The 23,728-nt window shown below is 38.0% G+C and overlaps 1 protein-coding gene across 4 annotated transcripts in view; it reads right to left on the bottom strand.

The window, feature by feature from the left end:
• Positions 1 to 23,728, bottom strand: part of CIA30 (complex I intermediate-associated protein 30) — a 57,743-nt gene that overhangs the window by 24,327 nt on the left and 9,688 nt on the right. For 3 of the 4 annotated variants that reach the window (XM_090375414.1, XM_090375413.1, XM_090375412.1), the window contains 2 exons: positions 18,897 to 19,236; positions 7,974 to 8,156 (listed from right to left, as the gene is read on the bottom strand). In XM_090375414.1, the coding sequence (XP_090231540.1) occupies positions 7,974 to 8,156; positions 18,897 to 19,226 (513 nt within the window). In that variant the 5' untranslated portion in view covers positions 19,227 to 19,236. The remainder of the gene's footprint in view (positions 1 to 7,973; positions 8,157 to 18,896; positions 19,237 to 23,728) is intronic. The other variant, XM_090375415.1, reaches the window with a different exon arrangement.

Below are 23,728 nucleotides of genomic sequence, written 5' to 3'. Positions count from 1 at the left end.
TCAAAGAGCGTGTGCTACTGCACTACCGCTCCTAACCACTCGGCTATGGAGGCCCGGCATGTCTAAATACTTCACTCTAACACAGAGTATGTTACTTTGTAACTTCTAACACTGAAGGAAAAAAAAAAAAAAAAAAAAAGCCACCTGCCATTAACAATTCAATATACAGGGTGTTTCAGTTAAACGTTTCAGAACTTCTAAGAGGGGTAGGGTACATCCTGACAACTCGAAATCATATAGCAATGTGGGGTCGGAAATGCTTTCCTGAAGCGGTGTTGTACACAGAAGCACCATAAAGAAAAGAGACCGTAAGTGAGAAATCATTTTAATAATACATGAAAAGAAGCAAAAGGTACATGATTAAAGTAAGTGTTCGAAGTTTCTTCAACCTCGTATTGCTTTCGCACAGTGGTACCTTGGAAAATGTGCTACAAATCCCCTTTTTCCTGCTGAAGTGTTGTTTTCCGATGAGGCATCCTTCACAAGGGAAGGAATTTTCAACACGCATAACGACCATATCTGGGCGGTCGAGAACCCGCATGCAATACGACGTCGTGCAGCACAAATTCGATTTTCGGTCAATGTATGGGCCGGTATTATGGGAGATCACCTCATCGGACCTTACCTGTTACCGTGTCGTCTAACCGGACCTATCTACTTGATCTTTCTGCAGCAAGTATTGCCACAACTTTTGAGAGATGAACAGATTTCTGCATCAACGCAATACACAATGTGGTTCCAACACGATGGAGCCCCTGCCCATTATAGCGGAGATGTTCGTAACTACCTGGATGTCACATTTGGTCAACAGTGGATCGGACGTGGTGGTCCCGTGCGTTGGCCTGCTCGGTCACCCGACCTATCATGTCTTGATTTTTATTTCTGGGGTCATATGAAATCGCTAGTTTATGACGCCCCTGTTGACAATGCTGAGGAGCTGGTTGCAAGAATCGCAGTAGCTGCCGAAGAAATTCGAAATTCGCCTGGAGTATTCCAGAATGTTCGGATGTCCATGCGTCGGAGATGTGAGGCGTGCATTGTAGCCCGTGGAAGAAACTTCGAACACTTACTTTAATCCATGTACCTTTTGCTTCTTTTCATGTATTATTAAAACGATTTCTCACTTACGGTCTCTTTTCTTTTTATGGTGCTTCTGTGTACAACACCGCTTCAGGAAAGCATTTCCGACCCCACATTGCTATATGATTTCGAGTTGTCAGGATGTACCCTACCCCTCTTAGAAGTTCTGAAACGTTTAACTGAAACACCCTGTATACACATCAATAAACATCAATTGAACTTTTGACTTTTGGGATCATTAATAAGAAGTATAAATGTTTTGCAGTCCAGCATTATTTTCACTGTCTTTCCCATAGAAGTTCAGCTCCAAAAAAAAAAAAAAAAAAAAAAAAAAGCTGAAATGAATATCAGTTTGTTTTTTTTTCATTTAGTCCCAATATTGAAACTATTTTATTATGGAACAGTTAGACATGACTTTATTTGTAGTTTCCTTCCTCCCCCTCAATTTGTTCAGAAAGGTCTAATGATTTCTCAATTTTGCTATCAGACCTTTTATGTGATCTTGATGGCATGTCTAAATACTTCACTCTAACACAGAGTATGTTACTTTGCGACTTCTAACGCTGAAAAAAAAAAAAGAAAAAAAAAAGCCACCTGCCATTAACAATTCAATATATACACATCAATAAACATTGATTTAACTTTTGGGATCATTAATAAGAAGTATAAATGTATAGCATTACAAATATTATAATTGGAAATGCCACTAATCATGTCTGTTTCCATATGAGACTTGAGAGGACAAAACAAAAAAAATAAGTGTGCTTGGCACTAACAATTGAATACAAACTTCAATTTAGTTTTTCAGATGGTTTATATGAAGGACAGTAAAATAACTGAGCCACCAGGAAAATAAATTTCATAATCAAATACAAGGGTTGCACTATTTGAGACTTGGGGGGAGGGAACACCCTTACCGTTAAGAATTGAATAAAAACACATATTTAGTTTTTAAGATTGCTTACGTGAAGTGTAAATTATATGGATATATAATAACACAGCCAGCACAGTGGGATACAAATTTCATAATCAGAAATGCCAACATTTGCAGCACCATCACATTACACTGAAAGAGGACTACAAACAAAAAAAAAAAAAAAAAAACAACTGAATATAAACATCAATATCAATTTAGTCTTTTGGATTGTTTATATACAGTAGCACAATAATTGTGCTGGCAGCATAGCGGGAAAACAAATTCTATAATATCCTTGTGATGCTACAAACTCTGTAAATGCCAGCGATAGTGTAAGTTTTAATGTTGGTTTGCATAGTGTAGTGTTGGCCTGTTGTTCCTTTGGCATTTAGCTGGGCACCCTATACAGAAAGAACAGGCAGCATAGGTGGAGTATGCTCTTAGTTAAGGAGCACATAAAATCTAAGGCAGTGCATTCAGTTGACATGGTGATCAGTACAATGCTGAGTCAGTTTGGGTAAAATAAGCACTGGGAAAGCAAAAATGAGTAGGAGGTATGTTATAGCCTAATGACTCTGATGAGTACCATGAACAGCAGTAGAGAGAAATAGAGTGGGCCAGTAAATCAGAATGTCTTATAATGGGGGATTTTAACTTTCCAGATATTGACTGGAATTTGTGGGTTGGTCACTCATAGATAGCAACATTTTTTACTGGATGACTGTTTTCTACAGTAACACACTATAAAGGCAAAAAGAGGGAGTAATACTTTTGTTCTGATTATCAGCAATAATTATTCATGCATTAAGAATCTGCATATGAAAGAACCACTAGGTAGCAGTGATAACAGTGTATTGATTTGGAATTTACTTAAAGATGTAACTACCATCAAGGGTAAAAGGAGGGGGGACAGTTTCTAATTCTATACAGTGGGACCACCTGACAATGTTACCAACAGCAAATTCCAAATGTGCAGCATTCAAGAAATTAATCTTGAAAGCTACTAGGCTTTTCATACCAACTAAGAAATACTGTTCGTGGTTTAGGCCTAAATGGATGTCAGATAAACTAATGAAATATGTGGTAGAGTAGAAAAATGCATGGGATGCATATAAATTGTCAGGTGGTGACATAGAAACCTATGGTAGATATACACTAGTCTGTAATCAAGTCAGAAAGCAGATTAGGCAGGCATAGGCAGATTACAAGAAATCTTTGGAAAATGATGCAAAGAAAAACAGCAAAGACTTCTTTACTTATGTAAATAGGCGCCTCCGTAACCAGGTGGGAAGGAGCAGCAGTGCATAGCACACGCTTCTTGATTAGACCGGGGTTCGAGCCCATCACCACCAAATACGGATGATGCGGAAAGGTCAGGGAATGACCACCGCATATCCCGGAGCAATATGGCCTAAGCTGCTAATGCTCCTAAAAACCAAATAACAACAACTTATGTAAATACTTGGAGCTCTTTTTTTGACTTCCTCTCTTTGCAACTTGACTTTCTCCAGTCCAACTTTCCTAATAGTGAGGTAATTTTCCTTGGTGATTTTAATGTCCAGCTGGCTTCCGTTTTCTAGTCACACCGACCCAGCTGGTTGAGATGCTGAGGCTTTTGCAATTACTAATGATCTTTCACAGATTGTTCATTTACCTACAAGAATACTGGACAATCCTAATCATACAGCCAACATGCTTGATCTTTTTCTCACAAACAACCCTTCTAAGTACACGGTCAAAGTGAGAGGTCCTTTAGGAACTTCAGTCACAACTTGGTGATTGTCTCTTCTCCAATGGAACCTTTATCTCATGGCTATTCCCAACCTTGTGCTGTTTGGCATTACAAGAATGCAAAATGACCTGTGAGATTTCTTTTCTTCTTTTCCTTGGTCGGATTACTGTTTCAAAACTTCTGATGCCAACGTTTGCTCAGATCGTGTCAGTGAAATTATTCTTGTAGGAATTGAATCCTTTATCCCACACTCCACTTTAAAATCTCTTCCTTTATCTAAACCTTGGTTTTCCAATAAATGTGCTAAGGCTGTTCAAGAGAAGAATGTTGCATTGGCTTGTTTCTAATTCTTCAGCTTCATTTTCTGCCTACACCAAAGCTCGCAATTGTAAACCAGTTATTAATCAGTCCAAACTAGAGTTTGGACAGGCTAAGAGTAGAAAACTTGCTTCTTGCCCTAATGGTAGCTGAGCATTCTGGTCTCTTGCCAAAGCTATTGGCCGCAACTTTTGCCGATCTCTGCTCCCACCTCTGTCCAAACCAGATGGTTCTGTTGTCACTTAAGCCAAAGATAAAGCTGACCTGCTAGCATCCCATTTTTCTTCCAACTCATGTATTAATGATCTTGGGAAAATACCTCCCTCCATTCCCAACACGCTCCATTCAATGTTTCCTGTGGTCTTCCGTCAAAAGGATGTCAGAAGGATTTTGATGAATCTTGATGCTAAGAAAGCTCCAGGTCCCAATGGTATTTCTCCACTTGTTCTCAAAATCTGTTCTCTTGAACTTACTCCTATTCTTTGCCGCCTTTTTTCACTTTCTTATTCCAAAGCTGTTTTTCCTTCTGCTTGGAAATTTGCTTATATCCAGCTAGTTCCTAAAAAGGGTGACATATCCCTCCCATCCAATTATTGTCCCATTGCAATTACTTCTAAAGTAATGGAGAAATCCATTAACCACCAACTCTTAAACTACCTAGAAACCTTCCATCTGATCAACGATCGCCAGTATGGATTCCGTCAGTGTTCCACTGGTAATATTCTGGCTTATATTACTCATTTATGGACTAATTCAATGTAAAGGTTCGGTGAAACACAAGTAGTTGCTCTTGATATCTCAAAGGCTTTCAATCATGTTTGGCATAAAGGTCTTCTAAACAAACTTTCATCTTATGATCTGCCACCAGTTTTTTGTAATTGGTTATTCAGTTTTCTCTCTGATCACTCACTGAGGGTGATGGTAGATGGCTCTCTGTCTTCTAACTTCTTCACTAATGATGGTGTCCCCCAAGGTTCAGTTCTTTCAACCACTCTTTTCCTCTTGTATATTAATGACCTTCTTCCATTGACTGAAAATCCTATCCATAGTTTTGCCGATGATAGCACATTGCATTCCACTTTCCATTTTGAGAAACCTTGCCCTGCTCAATCAGCTTCAACTTCTCGAAAATCTGCTACTAATTCTTTAAATGCCGATCTTCAGGTAATTCTTCAGTGGGGCTGTAGGTTCCTTGGTGGAGGATCCATCTGTCTGATGTATCGATCGAGGTGGTCCCATGGATTTTAAACTGGGTTAAGATCTGAGGAATTCAGTGGCCAAGGGAGTAGCTTGAAGTATTCGTCGTGCTCCTCAAACCACTCGCGCACAATTCTGGTGACATGGCATGGCGCATTGACTTGCTGATAGATACCATTGCCCCCAGGGACCACAGTCAACATGTATGGGTGTACCTGATCGGCGACAATTGATAGGTAACCATTTGCGTTCAGGGTGCTCTCCAGAGGTATCCAATGGACCCAAGCCATGCCAGGATACATTCCCCAGACCATAACACCAGCCTGCCTTCTGCCAACAGTCGTATCCGGGTGTCTGCTCTAAGTGGTTTCATGCCTAATATGCCACCGTCCATCCACTCGGTGGAGCAGAAACCATGACTCATCGGAGAAGGCCACCTGTTGCCACTTGGCCGGGGTCCAGTGTCGGTATTGCTGTGCAAACTGACGGCATTGTTTGTGATGAACGGCCATCAGCATGGGTGCTGTCACCAAGCATCTTCTCTGGAGCCCAATGCGCAACAGGGTTCGCTGCACTGTCGTGTTGGAAACCCTTCTGGTGGCTCCACAGTTCATGTGGATGGCCATTTGAGCAACAGTAGCATGCCGATTGGTCCGCTACTGTTGCTCAAATGGCCATCCACATGAACGTCGGGTTGTCAAAACTGTCCCATTCGTCCAGTCTTGATACACTTTCACCATTGCAGCATGTGAGCATTTCACAAAGTCTGCTGTTTCAGAAATGCTGGCATCCCTGGCCCGATAGCCGATTATCATGCATTTTTTCAGGTCTGATAGGTCGCATGCTTTGCCCACAACTGAGGCTGTTACTGTGTTCACAGATACCGAACATCAAGCCTTATATGCTTGCAGTGTGTGAACTTGCACTGTACGATTCGCTAAGCGTGTGTGACGTCTGCATTGAGGGGTGGTCATAATATTGTGACTGAACTCTGTAAATCACCACAATCTGCAAAGGAATTCTGGAAACTTCTAGAATCGAAGTATCCCCATCTCAAGAATGCTGGTTATTGACTAATTTCAATTTTCAGCAACCTACTGCTGCAAATTGCTACAATGAAATTAATACAATCAAAACACCACATGTAAATAGCATCTGACAGAGCTAATTCGCACATGCACTCACAAACTATCAACTGGATTTCAAAAGTCTCATGGCCAAGATGCAAAAACATGAAGCCTCTACCAGCAAGTGGTTCAATTAGTATTATTCTGTTAATTAAAAAGAAAAATGAAAGATAAGATTAAGATATGAATATATAAATAAATAAATATATAAGTAATAAGTAAAATTTTCCATAAAAATATATTTTGAAATTATTAATTCTGGTTACCCAGGACATGTCTGACTGTTGCTCACAAACCTCTACGGTTATATGTAGAACCGAGCCATTAATCCAATGATTTCATGAATTCACTTCTAAGCACAGTTTGAGTAATTTGCTGTAAATATTCATTAGTTTTCTTCTTTCTTTCGGTTTCAACAAGCTGGACACTATTACTTCTCTACCAAACTAAAAACAACCTCAATCATGAAATATAGAATGTTGGGGTAAAGATTATTTAAACAACAACTGTAAAAAGTGATTGCCTTTTCTTTATATTAATAATAAAATAATTAGTTAGAAAAAATAATCTAAGCTTTAAACAAGATGGAAGTTTTAAGGAAATTAATAGATTTTATTTCTTCACTGTAGCTGAATATATCCTAGGCATGCACCATTTCAGTTTCAACTCTATCTGAGATGTATTATAGAGTTTTGTTATTTTATAATATGTACATATGCCACCCCTTAATAACAAATAATATAGCATGGACTAACAGTGTTCATTATTGGAGGTTCCAAAGTAATATAAATAACTGCGCTCTTATTTTAGAAAAAAATTTGTTTTACCACATTACAAAACTTTTAGCGACAACCAAAAAACTGACTTAAAATAAATTTATTAAAATAAATAATATCTACATAAAATACTAAAACAGATATAAAATATAAAATAAAAGCGTTAAAATACAATAAAATATGGACAATAACTAATAAAATATACAGTAGCTTTCGAGATGACATGTTTCTTCATCAGCTTAGTCAGTGAATGGTGTAATGCAGTATATATGTTGGTTAAAACAGCAAAAGTCAGCTGAGCATGATCATGCACCACATGTCTTTTCCAAAATTTGTTTTAATTGTCCACTAGAATTTCTGGAATCCTCTCCTATTTATACCTGAGTATGCTTGTACTGAGCATCTTTTAGATTAACACTGTTATTCCATGTACTGAGCATCTTTTAGATTACTAAAGACATTGTGGTCTTACAATTACAATTTTATAAACCTGGACCTATATTTAGTCCATTAAATATATTTAATAAACAACTGTCACAATCATAAAATTTGTCTTTAAAGGCCAATGTTCCTTTCATTATTATGAAATGAAAATTTTTTAATTCATATTTGTTATTTTTTATAATCCATAAGATAAGTTAATTAGAATAAAAAAACTATATGTATATATTTCTGGATTATATTATGGAAGCATTTTAACAGTATAGAAGCATTCAACAATATGATTCTTTTTGCAGAGATCAGCCTTTAGACTAGCTTGCATCATGTTTTTGATATTCATAGCAAAAGAATAAACCAGTGAAATGGTTATACTCAATAATACATACTTGCGCATGTGGTGTACGCATATTGCAGTAACCAGCTCTTTTAATTGTTCCCTTCTTTGGAACTGTTGTATCAAGTACTCCATGAAAGAGGCCTTTATTACTCTTACTAAGAGTTAACTGACATTCACTGAATCCTTCTTCATGATCTTTGTCTGAAGTCACTATCCATTTGTTCAATGTTTCCTAGTTCAAACAGAAGACCACTTTGAAACTTCTGCAATTTATAAAAAAAAATTCAAATTATTACAATTATATATATACAATCTCATGGTTTCCAAAATATTTCAGCTCTGATAAAGCTGAATAAATCCTGGCCTCTTCATATCAAGAAAACAATATTTTTTATTTAAACTTAATCCATATCATTTTAAATGCTATGATTCAGCTGCCTTCTATAAGATTATTTATACAGTAGAACCTCATAAATCCAGCATCCTTGGGACCCAGCACATGCCAGATTTTTGAAGGTTATGCACACAGCCAAAGTAATTCAGGGGTAATTTGTTATTTTTATTACATAATACAGCAGCTGTGATATCTACATTACATAATACAGCAGCTGTGATATCTATAATCTCCACAGAACGAGAGTTGCCAGGATTAAGCCAAAATGTTAACCAATATTATTTCAGCAATCGAATTGCCTTAAAAAACTGAATACGCACGCTACTTTACCACCAAGCACTACACTGTGAACTAGTATTCAATGTCACACAAAATTAATGGTTTTATATATTGCAAAACAGTAGTAATAACATACAGTCTAGGAAATATGCAAAACAGAAAGAAATTGGTGTTTGAAAATTATTAAGTTTGAATCTGGCATATCTGCAGTTCTTTTTTTTTTTTTTTAAGTCTGACTAGCCTACTTCTAATCTGTGCTTGTCACTATTCCTCTGACTACCCTGGGAGAAACAGTAAAAATGTGCTGGGTTTTTGAGATTCTATTACAATTTAATTCTATGTTCTATATTTCTTAAAATAAAAAAAAAAGATAGGAAAACAATTTATTTGTGCACTCTGAGTGTTACTATTATTTTAATGATACCTTATAGCTCATAGCCTACTATGCATAACAAATAAGCTGCAGCATCCCTCCTTGTGGACTACCACCTTATTGTACTTACTATGCTGACAGGAGCTTGAGCTTGTAGGGCCACCCTAGCCAAACAGGTCGAAGGATAGGGGTGAGGTGAAGTGTAGTCTGCCATCAAAGAGAAGAGCTAGCAACTCACCCTCTAGATGTAAAATTAAAATACTCAAAGAAAATTAAATGATAAAAGCTGGACTGACAATAGGAATCGAGTGGGAATGGATAACGAAAACTCTATAAAAAAAAAAAAAAAAGGAATAATAACCATAGAAACATGGAACATAAGGTCTCTTAATAGGAAAGAGAAGAAATAGAATTAGAAAATAAAAAAATTAAGACCTGCACACTAACAGAAACTAAAAAGAAAGGTAAATAATAAATTATAATAAATTTATTATAATTTATAAATATTATAACATAATATTTGATATGTATAATATATGTAGAAGTTTTATACACCGATGAGCCAAAACATTATGACCACCTACCTAATATGATGTTGGTCCTCCACTTGTAGCCAAAACAGCTCGTACCCGGCGAGGAATGGACACTACAAGATTTCTAAATGTGTCTTGTGGTATCTGGTACCAAAACGTAATCAGCGGATCCTTTAACTCCTGTAAGGTCCGTGGTTGAGATGCCGCAGATTGGAGTTGCTGTTCTAACACAAACCACAGATGCTCGATGGGATTGATGTCTGGGGAATCTGGAGGCCAGGGTAATACCTGGAAGTCTTCCTCACGTTCCACGAACCAGTCTCAAACAATCTGTGTGGTGTGTCATGGCGCATTATCTTGATGAAAGATGGCACCACCAGAGGGGAAGACCGTTGCCATGAAAGGGTGTACCTGGTCAGCAATGATGTTTAGGTAGGTGGTAGATATCATCATTTTTCTGTTTTTCGGTGATTCCCTTCTACTTCTGACTGACTCACTCTCTCTCTCTCTCTGGATAACTCGGAAATTTTTTTTTAGCTGGTGCAGCATAAGCCTCAGGCTTCCTTGAACTATATGGCTAGTAATAATAAAATAATAATGTCAGAGTACTCGGCACACAGATGACTGGACCCAGGGTATCCCAGCAGGACATCGCCCAAAGCATGACACCACTGCTGGCTTGTTTTTGTCCCACGGTGCATCCAGGCTCCATTACTTCCCCAGGCAAACAACGCACACGTACCCAGCTGTCCACATGGTGCAACAGGAAACGTGATTCATCGGACCAAACGACTTTCTTCCAATCACTCAAGGTCCAGTTTCAATGCTCATGTGCCAATTGTAGGCACTGTTGCCGGTGAACCATGGTTAGCACGAGCACTTGGAGTGGCCTGTGGCTATGCAGCCCCATTTTCAGCAGGGTTCGATGTACCACATTATTCCTGTTACCAACATTCCAATCACCGGCGAGTTGCACCACAGTTGCCTTTCTGTTGCCATGTACCATCCAGGAGAGCCTTCCAGCATCGATGAGCTGTGGTCGTCCAACACCTTGCTGGTGGTTCATGGGTTCCCCCTCCTCAGACCAATTTCAATAGGTACTGACCATGACCATGAGCATCTGTTTCAGATATGCTCTGACCCAGTCATCTGGCCATTACAATTTGGCCTTTGTCAAACTCGCTTAAGTCCGTTGCCTTTTCCATCTGAAGAACAAGAGTAACACTGATTAATGGAGCTCTGTATCAGGTGTGTTTTATACCATTTCCTGGCCCATGCCGTAGTTCACATGTAGTTGCTTCGATTTGAATAACGACTCTCTGGTCATAATGTTTTGGGTCATCGGTATATATTAATATATAGTGATGTGTAGAAAATTGAAAGAGCTGCTAAAGGCATAGGGATCTTAATGCATGAATCATCAACATAGGGCTGACGTAGCCGAGTCATCATGAACAAGAGTGTAGTAGCATGCACTCTTTGAGTGGACTAGGGTTCAGCCTGTGACTGCTAAATACTCAAAGAAAATTAAAAGAAAATGCTTAAAATTAAATATTGATGATTTTTTTGTAAACTCCACTGACCTGGTGGTCATGCCAGAGTATAAACAAGAACATTTTTTTTTTTAAACAGCATAATCTGGAATCAGAACAATTATTACATGAAATTAAATTTCAAAAGAAAACAAATATATGAAGCATATATGGCCCAGAAGAGGGAAAAATCTAAAAAAGAAGTTGATAAATTCTATAACCGAATAGCTTTAGCTAATAAGATAAATAATACAAACAAATTAGTAATATCAGCAGGAGACTTAAATGTCCAAACAGGAAATAAAATAATATCAAGAATTTGTCAATGGTTTAATGACCAGTCAGTGAACCAAATGGAAATAAATTATTACAATTTTGTGCAGATTGTGAATATAGAATTAACAATAACTTTTTTTGAACAAAAAGAACAAGATAAAATAACATTGACAAATAACAGGGGCAGTAATTCAGTCATATAATCACTAATAGAAATATAAAACTGGAAAATATAAAGGAGTGCCAGTAAAAGTAAAAACAGTACAGTAGATATTAGAAGCAATCAAATTTATAATGGAAACATTCAGATGCAGAGAATCCTTTAAGAAAAAGCAAAAAATCAACAAAGATGTATATATAAGTATATACAGGGTGTCTCAAAAATATTGGTACAAACGTTTAGGGGAGGTAGGTAACATCTAAAGGAACATGAATCGCATAGGAACCCATAACCGGAAATGTCACGGGAAAGTAGTAGTAGATGCACAAGAAGCAGAAATGACACAAGACAGTAATTAGTGGCAAACATTTATTTGACATATTAACAATGGAGCACGAGATGGATGCATTTCATGATGTTACAACAGATGCTCGAAGGTTCCACCACGAGACGCGATGCATGCGTGACACTGATGCAGCATGGATTGGCGGACACACCTGGAGTTTCTTTGACAGTAGCAGCAGCGCAGACGAGTCTCGCCACGAGATCCATTTCCATCTCCACAGGCAATTCATACACGTTAAATGAGGGCCCCCCCAAAAGAAAGAAATCAAGGCTCGATAAATCAGGTGAGTGTGGGGGCCAGGCAACGGGTCCACCACAGCCAATCCATCGACACCCAAAACGCCTGTTCAAATGGTCACGAACACACCTTCCATAATGGGCAGGCGCCCATTCATGTTGAAACAAAATGTTGCGTCTCACATTTGCTGGAACATCATCAAGTAACCCTGGTAGAACTTGATCAAGAAAGAGCCGATATTTAGTGGAGTTCATGCGGGATGGTAACAGGTATGGGCCGACTAAGCAGTCACCGACCATACCTTTATTGCAAAGCGATGTTGTGCCGCATGGGGGCGCACACCATGCGAGTTATCACGAGCCTACACATGAGCATTGTGCTGATTGAATAAGCCTTCCCGAGTGAAATAAGCCTCATCCGTGACCAAAACATAGGCTGGAAAATTCAAGTCTTGAACACTTTCTTGGAGAAACCACTGCGCAAAAGCCACATGTGCAGGATGATCTTGGAGGAGCAGTAACTGAACCCTTTGGAGATGAAAGGGGGTGTAAGGAATCGTCGTGCCAGACCTGCTGTACACTGCAACGAGACACTCCTAAGGCAGAGGAAATGGCATGTGTGCTGGTAATAGGATTATTCTGGATGTCATTCAACACATTTTCTTCCATGGCGGGAGTTTGTGTCAAACGTGATCTGCCCGCACTACTCCTGTTACCTCTAAATGACCCATAATCACAAATTTTGATGCACATGTGCAAACAAATGGTGGTCCGGTACATGTCTGTCTGGAAAGCGTTCTCCATAAATTCGTTGAGCAGCTCGTCCATTGCCCTCTGCTAATCCATACACTAGGTGCATGTGTACCAGCTCACAGTTCGTATATCGATGCATGCTCTTCATGCGACGACTACTGCTTGAATGAGTAAAATAGAAATTTTCCCTCTCACAAACTGATGAACAGCGCCGTGTATCGACTTACGGTGACGTTTCCAGTTATAGGTTCCTATGCGATTCACATTCCTTTAGATGTTACCTACTTCCCCTAAACGTTTGTACCAATATTTTTGAGACACCCTATATAAGTATATATAAGAATAACACCAAGAAGTTTGAAATAGAATCAACAAGCAGATAAGAAAAATAAAACAAGGGTATTGGGATAGGTTTTCAAAAGAATTAGAACATGATTATGGAGCACAAAGAAAAGAATTAGACGAATAAGTTAAAATAATAAACACAGATTTGACTACATGGGTAAATTATTTTAAAAAATTACACACAAACAAAGGGCAGCAAATATTAGAAAATAAAGAAAATAAGATCAGTAAATAGGACATAGAATTAAGTACGGAAGAAATTGACACAATTAAGTACGGAAGAAATTAAAGGAATAATAGGAAAAGTGCAGGTATAGATAAAATATATGAGTTACTAAAATATAGAGGAAAAAAGCTAATCCACATATATACTTTGGATAGGTAATGTTAGTGATTGCGCCAGTAGCAATATGAATAGCCTGATGGTGAATGGGGTGAAGCCACTAAAGAATGCTATTTCTAGTAGATGTGTATACCTGAGATCCATAATCTAAAGTGCAGTAGTCTGCACCCAAAGAAGCAGAAGAGAGAGAGTGGAGAATGTTCAGCCCTCTGATGTACTTTGTGTGTGAGCTGACAAATATGATGGAGAAAAGTAAACTTTTTCTCAAATATGAGTCCCATGAATTTCGTCTCTAATGCTACACTGCTTAAGAAAATTAACAGAACAAAATGTTTTTCATGAATTGTGAGCAGTGTTGCTGAATAAAAAATTTCATGCAATAGGTATCCTGGCATGCAAATTCAGAGTATCCAATAGAAATCGGTCTACCACCATACAGAGCTACACATTATGCAAATTATTTATGCCTATAAAAACACAAGTTGCGAACACACAAATTCATTCCCGTTTACTCAGTAGGATAGCCACATCTCCAGTACTCAGGATGGCAAGTCATCATTGTTTAGATGATTCTTTGAGATGGCGGCCATTATAGGGAGAGGTAGCACATTGATTTAATGTGTCACAGTGCCATCTCCGCACTATGGAACTAAAGGAACCATTACAAGAAGGGCTGGTAAAGGTTGCCCGAGGGCTCCGTCAACCAGAACAGACTGCTACCGTGCTCTAACAGCAAGACAGAACCCTACAATGTCTTGTCATCAACTGTCCCTTGAGATTGCTGCAGCTGCAGCCACAGGTAAGAAAACATATCCAACCAGACTGTTGATACTAGTGCCATGAACATGTGATTTGGAGCCCTGACAAATGGGGTACAGTTCTGTTCTTTGATGAGTTATGGTTTAGCTCACACACAGATTCCAGTCAATATTTCATCTGGAAACAATGAGGAATGCAGTACCAACATCAGAGAAAGGGACACTTACATTCTTGTGTGGGGCAGAATAATGATTAACTGCCGCACCTCTCCATGTTTTTGATAGGGATATTGTAACTGCACAGAAGTACTGAGAACAGATCCTTGAACCCCATGCATCACATGGTTTTGTCCCTGATGTGCGACTTCTTAGGGGTGCAGTTGGCCCAGATTTTTTTTTCGTGCATGACAATGCCACTGCACATAGAGTTCAAGTGGTGGAGGAATATCTTTAAACTGAAGATATCCAACGACTGCTGTAGCCAGCACGATCACCAAACTTATATCTGTTATGGTAATTTGTTGGAAATTTTGGATCCTTTCCTGCCTTGACAAAAGCAAAAATAGTTGCCTTGCATCAGGCATCCAGAAACTGCTCTTCAAGAAAGACTCTGACGTATAGGATGAGAAAATGGTCTATGGATTTTGATGAAAGGTGTTTAATCATTTCTTAATGGATGTCATCTCTAATACTACACTGCTTAAGAAAATTGTTTTATTTTATTTCTGGTCTAACAGCACTTACCTTCATAAGAGTGAAGACTGTTTTCAACTTGTGAATGGTAAATGACCAATTATATGGATAAATACTCTTTGATGTAAAATTAAGGGCCTCTTCCCTCGTTTTGTGTTTAAGGACCAGGAACTCTGGAGAGTGTGATGATGTTGCTGAGATATTAGAAAATGTTTTCCCAAGAGCTGACTATTGCAGTTTAGTCTGTAATAGTGCATCCATTATAACCCATGACCGATGGGAGGGGAGAGGTGCTGTGTATCTTCCCTTCATTTTCTGGATTTTTTCCCAGACCACTTGAGCTGGTCACCTGAGTAAGAAGTAAAACAGATCCAAGATTCCTTTTGGCTCTAATGTCAGATATTTGGGGTTCCTACCTTCACCTCCCAAGTAAGTGAAGGTAGGACAGAAGGGGAGCAGATAGAAAAATCAATGGCAGAAAATGTATGGGTAGGCATGTGGTAAAAGGTGTTTGTTCCCACATTTAGAAGGGAGAGGTCACTGGCAGTGGGCATATACTCCATAACTCGTCCTATTCCATCAATATCAGCACTACCCCACAGGGTAGTATAGCCATGAAAATTCCCAAGAAGCATGAGGGAAAGGGGGCAGCTGCATTACAAGATCATTATGGTCTTTCTTTATTTGCAGGTGGCAAATAAATAGAGCAGACTGCTAATAAGAACCCCATGGTAAAGCAAATTGCTAAAGCCTCTATGCTAGTTGTAGGTAGCAGAGGCTGAAATAGGGTCTGGTTGCGTATGAGTAAGGCAACTCCTCCAATGAGCAAGGCCATCCATGATCCTTTCCTTATAAATAATATTAATATTTCTAAGGAAATATAATATTTGTAGGAATAATAATATTTGCCTTCAGACAAGTTTCCTGTAAGCAAAAGCATGCTGGCTCATGCTTTTGCAGGAGTGCCTTGATGTCATCTGTATTTTGCTGGAATTCACAACAATTCTACTGGAATTTTGCCATTATTTGGGCTTGCAGATCCATCAAGTTGGCTTCCAAAGTGTTGAGCTTAGTTTTTTAAGTCTTGGATTTATCTTTTTTCAGGAAGCATGGACACTGACCTGTGTCCATTTCTTCCTCGGCAAAGAGTTCCAAGACTAAATCATCTGGTACCTCCTTTACCTCGATGTCTATGTTTTCCTGTGTCATTGAATACCTCAGGTTTTTTGATCTTATCTCTATCAATTTTTGTCACCAGTGAAGCTTTAGGAGGCACAGATATAGGAGTGGCAGCTGATTGGTCCCTCTGGGTGGGTTTTTTAGCTTAGTAAATAGAAGGTGATAGGACTAATGTCATATGTTAGTACAGGTCGACCATCACTAATCCGGCAGCGTTGGGACCTATGGGGTGCTGGATTAGTGATTTTGCAGAATCACTGGTGGTTACAGTTTACGCAACAGCTAACCATCTCCTCCTCCTACCTTTAACACGTTGACTGCCAAGCCAGTTTAAGGAAAAAATTTCCAGGGGCCAAAAAATATTTAGTAAATAATTTGATTAGTAATTCTAAAATAAATATTGTGATGTCAGTGTTGTCGTTTTTTTCACTTAAAATATATATATAAAAAAAAAAGAGACTTTTTTTTTATGTTGCATATATGTGGCTGACGTGGCCCAGTAGGTTACTTTATTTCTTGAGAAGCCATGTCAGCCACATACGTGTGACGCTATTACGGCATACATATGAAGGTTGTTTGTGATTAGTTTATTGCAAGCGCTGCAATAAAACTAATTGTAATAAAATAAACTCTCAAACTTTGCAATAAGTTTGTCAGTATTATTATTATTATTATTAGAGATTTTGTGAAAACAAGTTCATTAGCACGCTGTATTATCCGTCATATTGTGTTGTGTTTTTCTGAAAGTTTGTACAAGTGTTGTAAAAAAAATCTAAAAAGGAATGGCTAAAAAAAAATTAGTAAAATAAGAGGAACTGAGAGAAATTGCTGGAATTTACAATTAAGCAGAGTTAAACTTCTCGCAGCACACACCGCTGTCAGGTTTTTTCAGAAGTTTAACTTTATCTGTTATGGACAATGTACAGTGTTTGCACTTTACACCACGAGAGGCATTTCCTTTATGCATCGGAACCATGGCTGGGGCTAAATGTGAGCAGGTTATAATAATAATAATAAATGCAGAAAAACAAGTGGGAATGGCTTGCCAGTGTTTACGAGTTCGCACCAACAGTACTGCAACCAACACCACCAAAACAGTAGCAGCAGGTTGGTGCCCCGACCCAGGAAATTTGAAATTACATTCGCAGAAATTATGTTCGAATCAGCAGTGGAACCGGATTACCGGTGACTGGATTAGTGATGGTGGATCTGTATTATATTACTGTTATATAAATAAACGTTAGGAGTTTATGGTGACTGCTGTAGTTGTCAAGGTGTCAAACAGAGCAGAGTGTTTATTGTTAAGACTACTACTTCTAACTTTGAAATTATTATTCAGGCACAAAGAAATTATCAAAGAGGATTTAAAAGTAGAAAATACTTCTTCATGAAATTATTATTAATTTGTTATAAAAGGTTTTGATGTAACTGGATTTGCTAATAGCACTTTTCAATCTTTTTAAATCTCAGAGCTCTTTCGGAATCTAAATCGATTTCGTGAGAAAGTTTTCTGCATACAAATGGGTACCATATAGTGAACTTTGTGGAGTGAGTTTCTTTATGAAATCCAAGTAATCATAATGAATATTAATTAATTATACATAACAACATGTAGGCAGATCTATACGTTTTACTATAAGGGAGGCAATAAAATGTTGGTGATAAGTGGTTGACCGTGATTGAAAATTAAGCTCGAATTTGGTCTAATTTTTAACCAACCATTAATTATATAGTATACACACAAATTGAAGCAAATACTTTATAGTATTTGCTTCAATTTATTCAAGCTTTAAAGAGGGATGTAATTTCCCCAATCACCCCCCCCACCTGATCCACCAATGTAATAAAAATAAAATATGTTAATTAAAATAGGTAAATTCACATCACTGAAACTAAAAAAAACTACAGTTCAGATTAATCTGAAATACATTTTCAATTTTAATTATTCAGACTCTCCCATTTCTCACTGTTTTAGTTCATCATTGACATGCTCCATGCACTATTTTTATTATTTCACACATATTCCTATTTGAAGTTTAGCTTTATGTTCTTTATAATGACTGCTACAGTGGTTAGATACAGTGGTTTATAATGTCTGATACAGTGGTTAGATTAAACATTTTGTCAAACAATTGGTTAGATTAAAAATTTTTGTTATTGTAACAAAAAAAAAAAAAAAAGCCTTGAGAATCGACTGACAATCCTTTAAATGGAGAAATAAATTATATGATTTTTTTTTTTAACAGATGTACATGAAAGTGTACAGATATTACTTAGGTATCCTACAAAATTTTAAATCAATAACCCAATTTCAGTTACTTAATGTTTAAAAACATCTTTGTGTTTTGTTTTCAAAATAACAAATGAATGCTTGGTGGTAGAGCCTGTGTGCGCATGCGTGCACGCATGAGAGAGAGACACCCATCTCCATCAGTTACAGAACGAAATAGGTCTACTGATTTTAGATTTAGTAAGTTGCCTAAGTGATATAATCTACACTTGCATATTCAAATAAAGTAAAATTAAGTTACAAAAATTACGTGTAGGAAAAAGTGTTTCATTTCATTAATTTACACAGCATTTAACGATTCTTTAATAATTTATATATAATTTTAATAAGTATGTTATTAGAAAATAGATCATACATCAGAAAATAGAATCTGTCTTATTACTCATAAATACTGTGAAATCTACATATAACTGACATTGATTTTATTATCTGACACATGAAATTGCAAGATGCTTATTATGCAAAAAAGGAAGTCTACCTACCTCAGAATCAAATTTCCAGATGATTTCGCTATCCCCAGGCTTATAGTATTTTGGATCACATTCAAATTTTTCAACCATTTCCTCTTTCCAAAGTTTAATTTCGCCTTTTAGCATTCCCATTCCCTGTTTTATATGCTGCAGGTGAGGTGTTGTATCTTCCTTATGATAACGATAATCCTTTCGGTATGGTTCCCATGTTTTATTGCGAGCAGACATTCGAAATGCAGAAGAGCCATTTATTAATGTAGGTGTACAAAAGAAAAATCCAGGTGTTCTCCAGATGGGAGATTTTATCCAAAATGCAACTTTCGAAGTAGAACTAGATGTCATTTTGATGAACCTTAAAAAATTTTTTTAATTATTATATTTTTTTAATATTTCAAGGTATACAGTATATATATAAAAAAACAACAACATGAAAATATTTGGCTATTATGAATACACTAGAGGAAAAGATCATCATACAATGTCACTGAATTCTGACATCTACTGCTTATAACTGATTTGACGTGCTGTTTACTTCCTTTCTGTTTTCAGAGAATGTGTTTTTTAATTATTTTGTTCCATTAATTCTGTTCATACTTCAGGATGACCACACAATTAGAAGAGTTCAGAAGATGGAATACAAGAAACAGGACTATATTTAGTAATCATATGAACTACAGGTCGACCATCACTAATCCGGCAGCATTGGGACCTAGGGGTGCCGGATTAGTGAGTTTGCTGGATCGCCGGTGGTTATTTTAGCACATACATTTTACCCACCTCCTTCTACCCTTAACACGTTGACTGCCAAGCTAGTTTAAGAAAAAAATTCCCCATAGGCCAAAAAATATTTAGGAAATAATTTGATTAGTAATTCTAAAATAAATATTGTAATGTCAGTGTTGTCATTTTTTCACTTAAAATATTAAAAAAAAAAAAGAAAGAAAAAAAAGTGTCTTTTTTTTATGTCGCATATATGTGGCCAACGTGACCACATATGTTGGTTACTTTATTTCTTGAGAAGCCGTGTTGGGCACATACGTGTGATTCTATTATGGCATACATACTAAGGTCATTTGTGATTAGTTTATTACACACGCGGCGAGCACTCCAATAAAACTAATTATGAAAAAATAAACTCTCGAACATCGCAATAAGTTTGTCAGTATTGTTAGTTTTGTGAAAACAAGTTTGTTAGCGCACTGTATTATCCATCATATTGTGTTGTATTTTCCGCAAGTTTGTATAAGTGTGTTATAAAAAAAAAATCTAAAAAGGAATGGCTAAAAGAAAATTACTAAAATAAGAGGAACTGAGAGAAATTGCTGGAATTTACAATTAAGCACAGTTAAACTTCTCACAGACACACCACTGTCGAGTTTTTTCAGTTGTTTGTTGTTTGGTTTTTAAGAGCATTAGCAACTAAGGCCATATTGCTTTGGGGATATGTGGTGGTCATTCCCTGACCTTTCCGCCTCTTCCGTATTTGGTGGGCACAGGCTCGAACCCCGGTCTAATCAAGAAGCGTGTGCTATGCATTGCTGCTCCTGCCCACCTAGCTACGGAGGTGCCGAGTTTTTTCAGAAGTTCAACTTTATTTGTTATGGACAATATACAGTGTTTCCGTTTTACGCCACGAGGCATTTCCTTCATGCAATGGAACCATGGCTGGGGCTAAATGTGAGCATATTATAATAATAAATGCAGAAAACCAAGTGGGAATGGCTTGCCAGTGTTTACAAGTTCGTGCCAACAGCTGATGCTGGCACCAAAACAGTAGCGGCAGGTCAGTGCACCAACCCAGGAAATTTGAAATTACGTCCGAATTAGTGGTGGAACCGGATCAGTGATGGTTGACTTGTAGCACCAGTCACTCAAAGTACACATGCACTTCTATACCCTGGTATCTGACAACTCAATGACTTTTTTGGGAAGTGTCATTAATTGTTGTACTTTTCTGTACAAAGGGTACTAGGAAAGTTTTGCAATACAGCTTTGTTTATTTAATTTTTTCAAAGTAATTTCCTCTACATTCACTACACCTCTCCATCCTCCGAAACCAATCTTTAAACCAGTTCTGCCAAGTTTCACTAGGGAGTCAAGCCCACTCATTGTCCCAAGCCCATAGAAGGTCCTCATCACTGGAAAACCGCCTCCCTTTTAGCTTCATTTTCACATGCGGGAACAGTGCAAAGTCGCAGGGAGCAAGGTCTGGACTGTAGGGAGGGTGCTCGAGAAGTTTCAGTCCGTGATAGAGGTACCAGGTGTCCATTCTTGACTTTGGCCGCAGGTTCTTCATAGATCCAATGACTTTAGGCAGGCATTGGTCAGTATACCACTTAGCTGTGACTGTTTTCTGCGTGTCCAAAACAACACGTTCCACAATTCCACTCGATTTGAAAAATACAGCTATCATTTTCTTCTTTACAGATCGGGATTTTCTGACAATTACGGGTGTGTCGTCATCATCAAAGACCCAAACTTTGTTTTGAGCCTTGGTCGGCAGATCGTAATAGTACAGCCAAGTCTCGTCACCTGTCACGATGTTGTTCACATACCGAGATTGTCCCTTATCAAACTTTTTTAACATCTCCCGGCACCAAGTCACACGTCGTGTCATCTGCTCTTCAGTCAGTTGATGCGGCACCCAGAGAGAACAAAGTTTCTTCACGTGCAAATGATCTTGCAGAATCGAACGAATTGCTGGTGCATTTAGGCCCAAAGTATCCTCTATCTGTTGGTAGGTCACTCGCCTGTTTTCGTCAAGCATTTTCCTCACAGCAGTAACGTTTTCCTCCATAACTGACGTTCGTGGCCTTCCCGGCCTCTCAGAATCCTCCAGAGTGAAATTTCCCCTTTGGAATTCTCTATACCACTTGAATATCGTTGTACGATGTGGACAATCATCATCTAGTGCAAGAGTCATTTCTTCTAAGCACTGGTCTATGGTTAAACCACGCACGAAATTATACCGCAAAACTGTCCTTATCTCATTTCGTGACCACGATGCCATCGCAAGCACTTTACACTCTCACTACTAATGAATAACTGAGCCCATCGACTTGGCGCGGCGGCTACTATGCACGTATGAACATGTCTCAACATGCAGCAACAAGCAGCTTCCTGTGATTCATTGTTGTGTCATATTGCAAAACTTTCCTAGTACCCTTTGTACATGACTTTCAAAGATATTTTAAAATATTTCTTCACTTAACAGGGTAATTTCCATAGGTGTTAATCTGCACAAGAAACCTTGACTGCTTTCCGATCTAGGTAAGCTCCCTTTTTTCTTGGGGGAGGGATCACAGAAAACTGTGTATATGCAACTGTGCTATGCAACTCACAGGAGGTTATATTTTAACTTCCTGTGTTGCATAGCATTTTGCACACTTTTTTTTTTTTAATTTAGGAGTGGAATTATATCCTCCTATGCATCTCTTTCCCACCAAATTCCTCTAAATAATGATGCAATACCAGGGGCAAAGGTTGGGACAGCTAGGTGGTAAACACCAGAGCCGATGGTGTTTGTAGCATATTACTCTGCAAAAAAAATTTAAAAAAGGAAAGGTTCTCAAAATTTCTGGGACCACCGGGGTCAAGTACTATACAAGAGAGAGAGAGACAGCCAGTATACCCCCGTGCAATATTTTGTTTGGATTTTCTGCAAGTTATGAGAGGTCAGTTCTTTGATTGGCACCTCACAGATGCCATGCAAGTGATGCATTTTTTTAAAAATTAGTTGGAATATTCTTGGAATTAACCTCTCATAAATCAAAACTTGCTGTGCATCCTTCAGAATTTAGGATCATTTAGATAGAAATGGAATTCTGAAGGATGCACAACATGGTTTTGTAAAGTGAAAATCATGTTTGACAAATCTGGTTAGCCATTTTGACAGGGTCACTCAAGAGCTGAATTTAGGGAATAATTTCAACAAAGTTTATTTGGATTTCAGCAAAGCATTTGACTCAGTTCCACATGAGAGGTTACTTTATAAGCTGGAACAGGTTGGAATCACAAGGAAAGTCCTTAGATGGATAGCTGGATGGCTTCAGGGTAGGAGGCAGAGGGTTGTGATAAATGATTATTCCTCAGATTGGGTTGATGTAAGAAGTGAGGTTCCCTAAGGGTCAGTATTAGGACCACTGTTGTTTTTAATTTTCTTAAATGACAGCAATGAAGGGATTGAGGGTGCGATGTCTAAATTTGCAGATGATGTAAATATCGGTAGGGTAGTCAATGATCATTACCAAGCAGAGCTTCAGAGTGACCTAGACAGACTTCGGGGATGGTCAGAAAAGTGACGCTATACTTTAATTCAGAAAAATGCAGGGTCTTACACCTGGCAAACAGCAACCCCAAAATAACTTATACACTTGGTGGAGTTGAACTAAAGTCAGTAGTGGAAGAAAGGGACTTGGGAGTTCAGACATGAAGTTCTGCAAACATTGTAGACAGGTTGCAAGGAAGACCTATGGTGTCCTATCAATGATTTATCAAATGTTTGCTAGTAGAAATAAGGATGTCATAATCCCATTATATAAGGCTATTGTTAGACTACACTTGGAATACTGTGTTCAAATATAGAGAGACCACACTTAAAAAAAGACCGAGTTTCTTGAAATGGTCCGGAGACAGGTAACTTGGCTGGTGAGATCGGCAAAAGTGCATCCATATGAGGAAAGACTGAATATGCAGGTTGCACAGCTTTGAAACTAGGCACCCTAGGGTGTTTAAGGCTCTGAGAGGCAAAAGTAAAATGAATGAGACAAAATTTTCATGGTTATAAATGATTCTACAACTAGGGGGCCATAAATTCAAGTTACAGGGGGAGAAGTTTAGACTGG

Source organism: Mastigoproctus giganteus, chromosome 6 (genome assembly GCF_048544385.1).
Source record: "Mastigoproctus giganteus isolate SK-2022 chromosome 6, ASM4854438v1, whole genome shotgun sequence".
Lineage (NCBI taxonomy): Eukaryota > Metazoa > Arthropoda > Arachnida > Uropygi > Thelyphonidae > Mastigoproctus > Mastigoproctus giganteus.
This window is presented reverse-complemented; position numbering and strand designations above follow the sequence as displayed.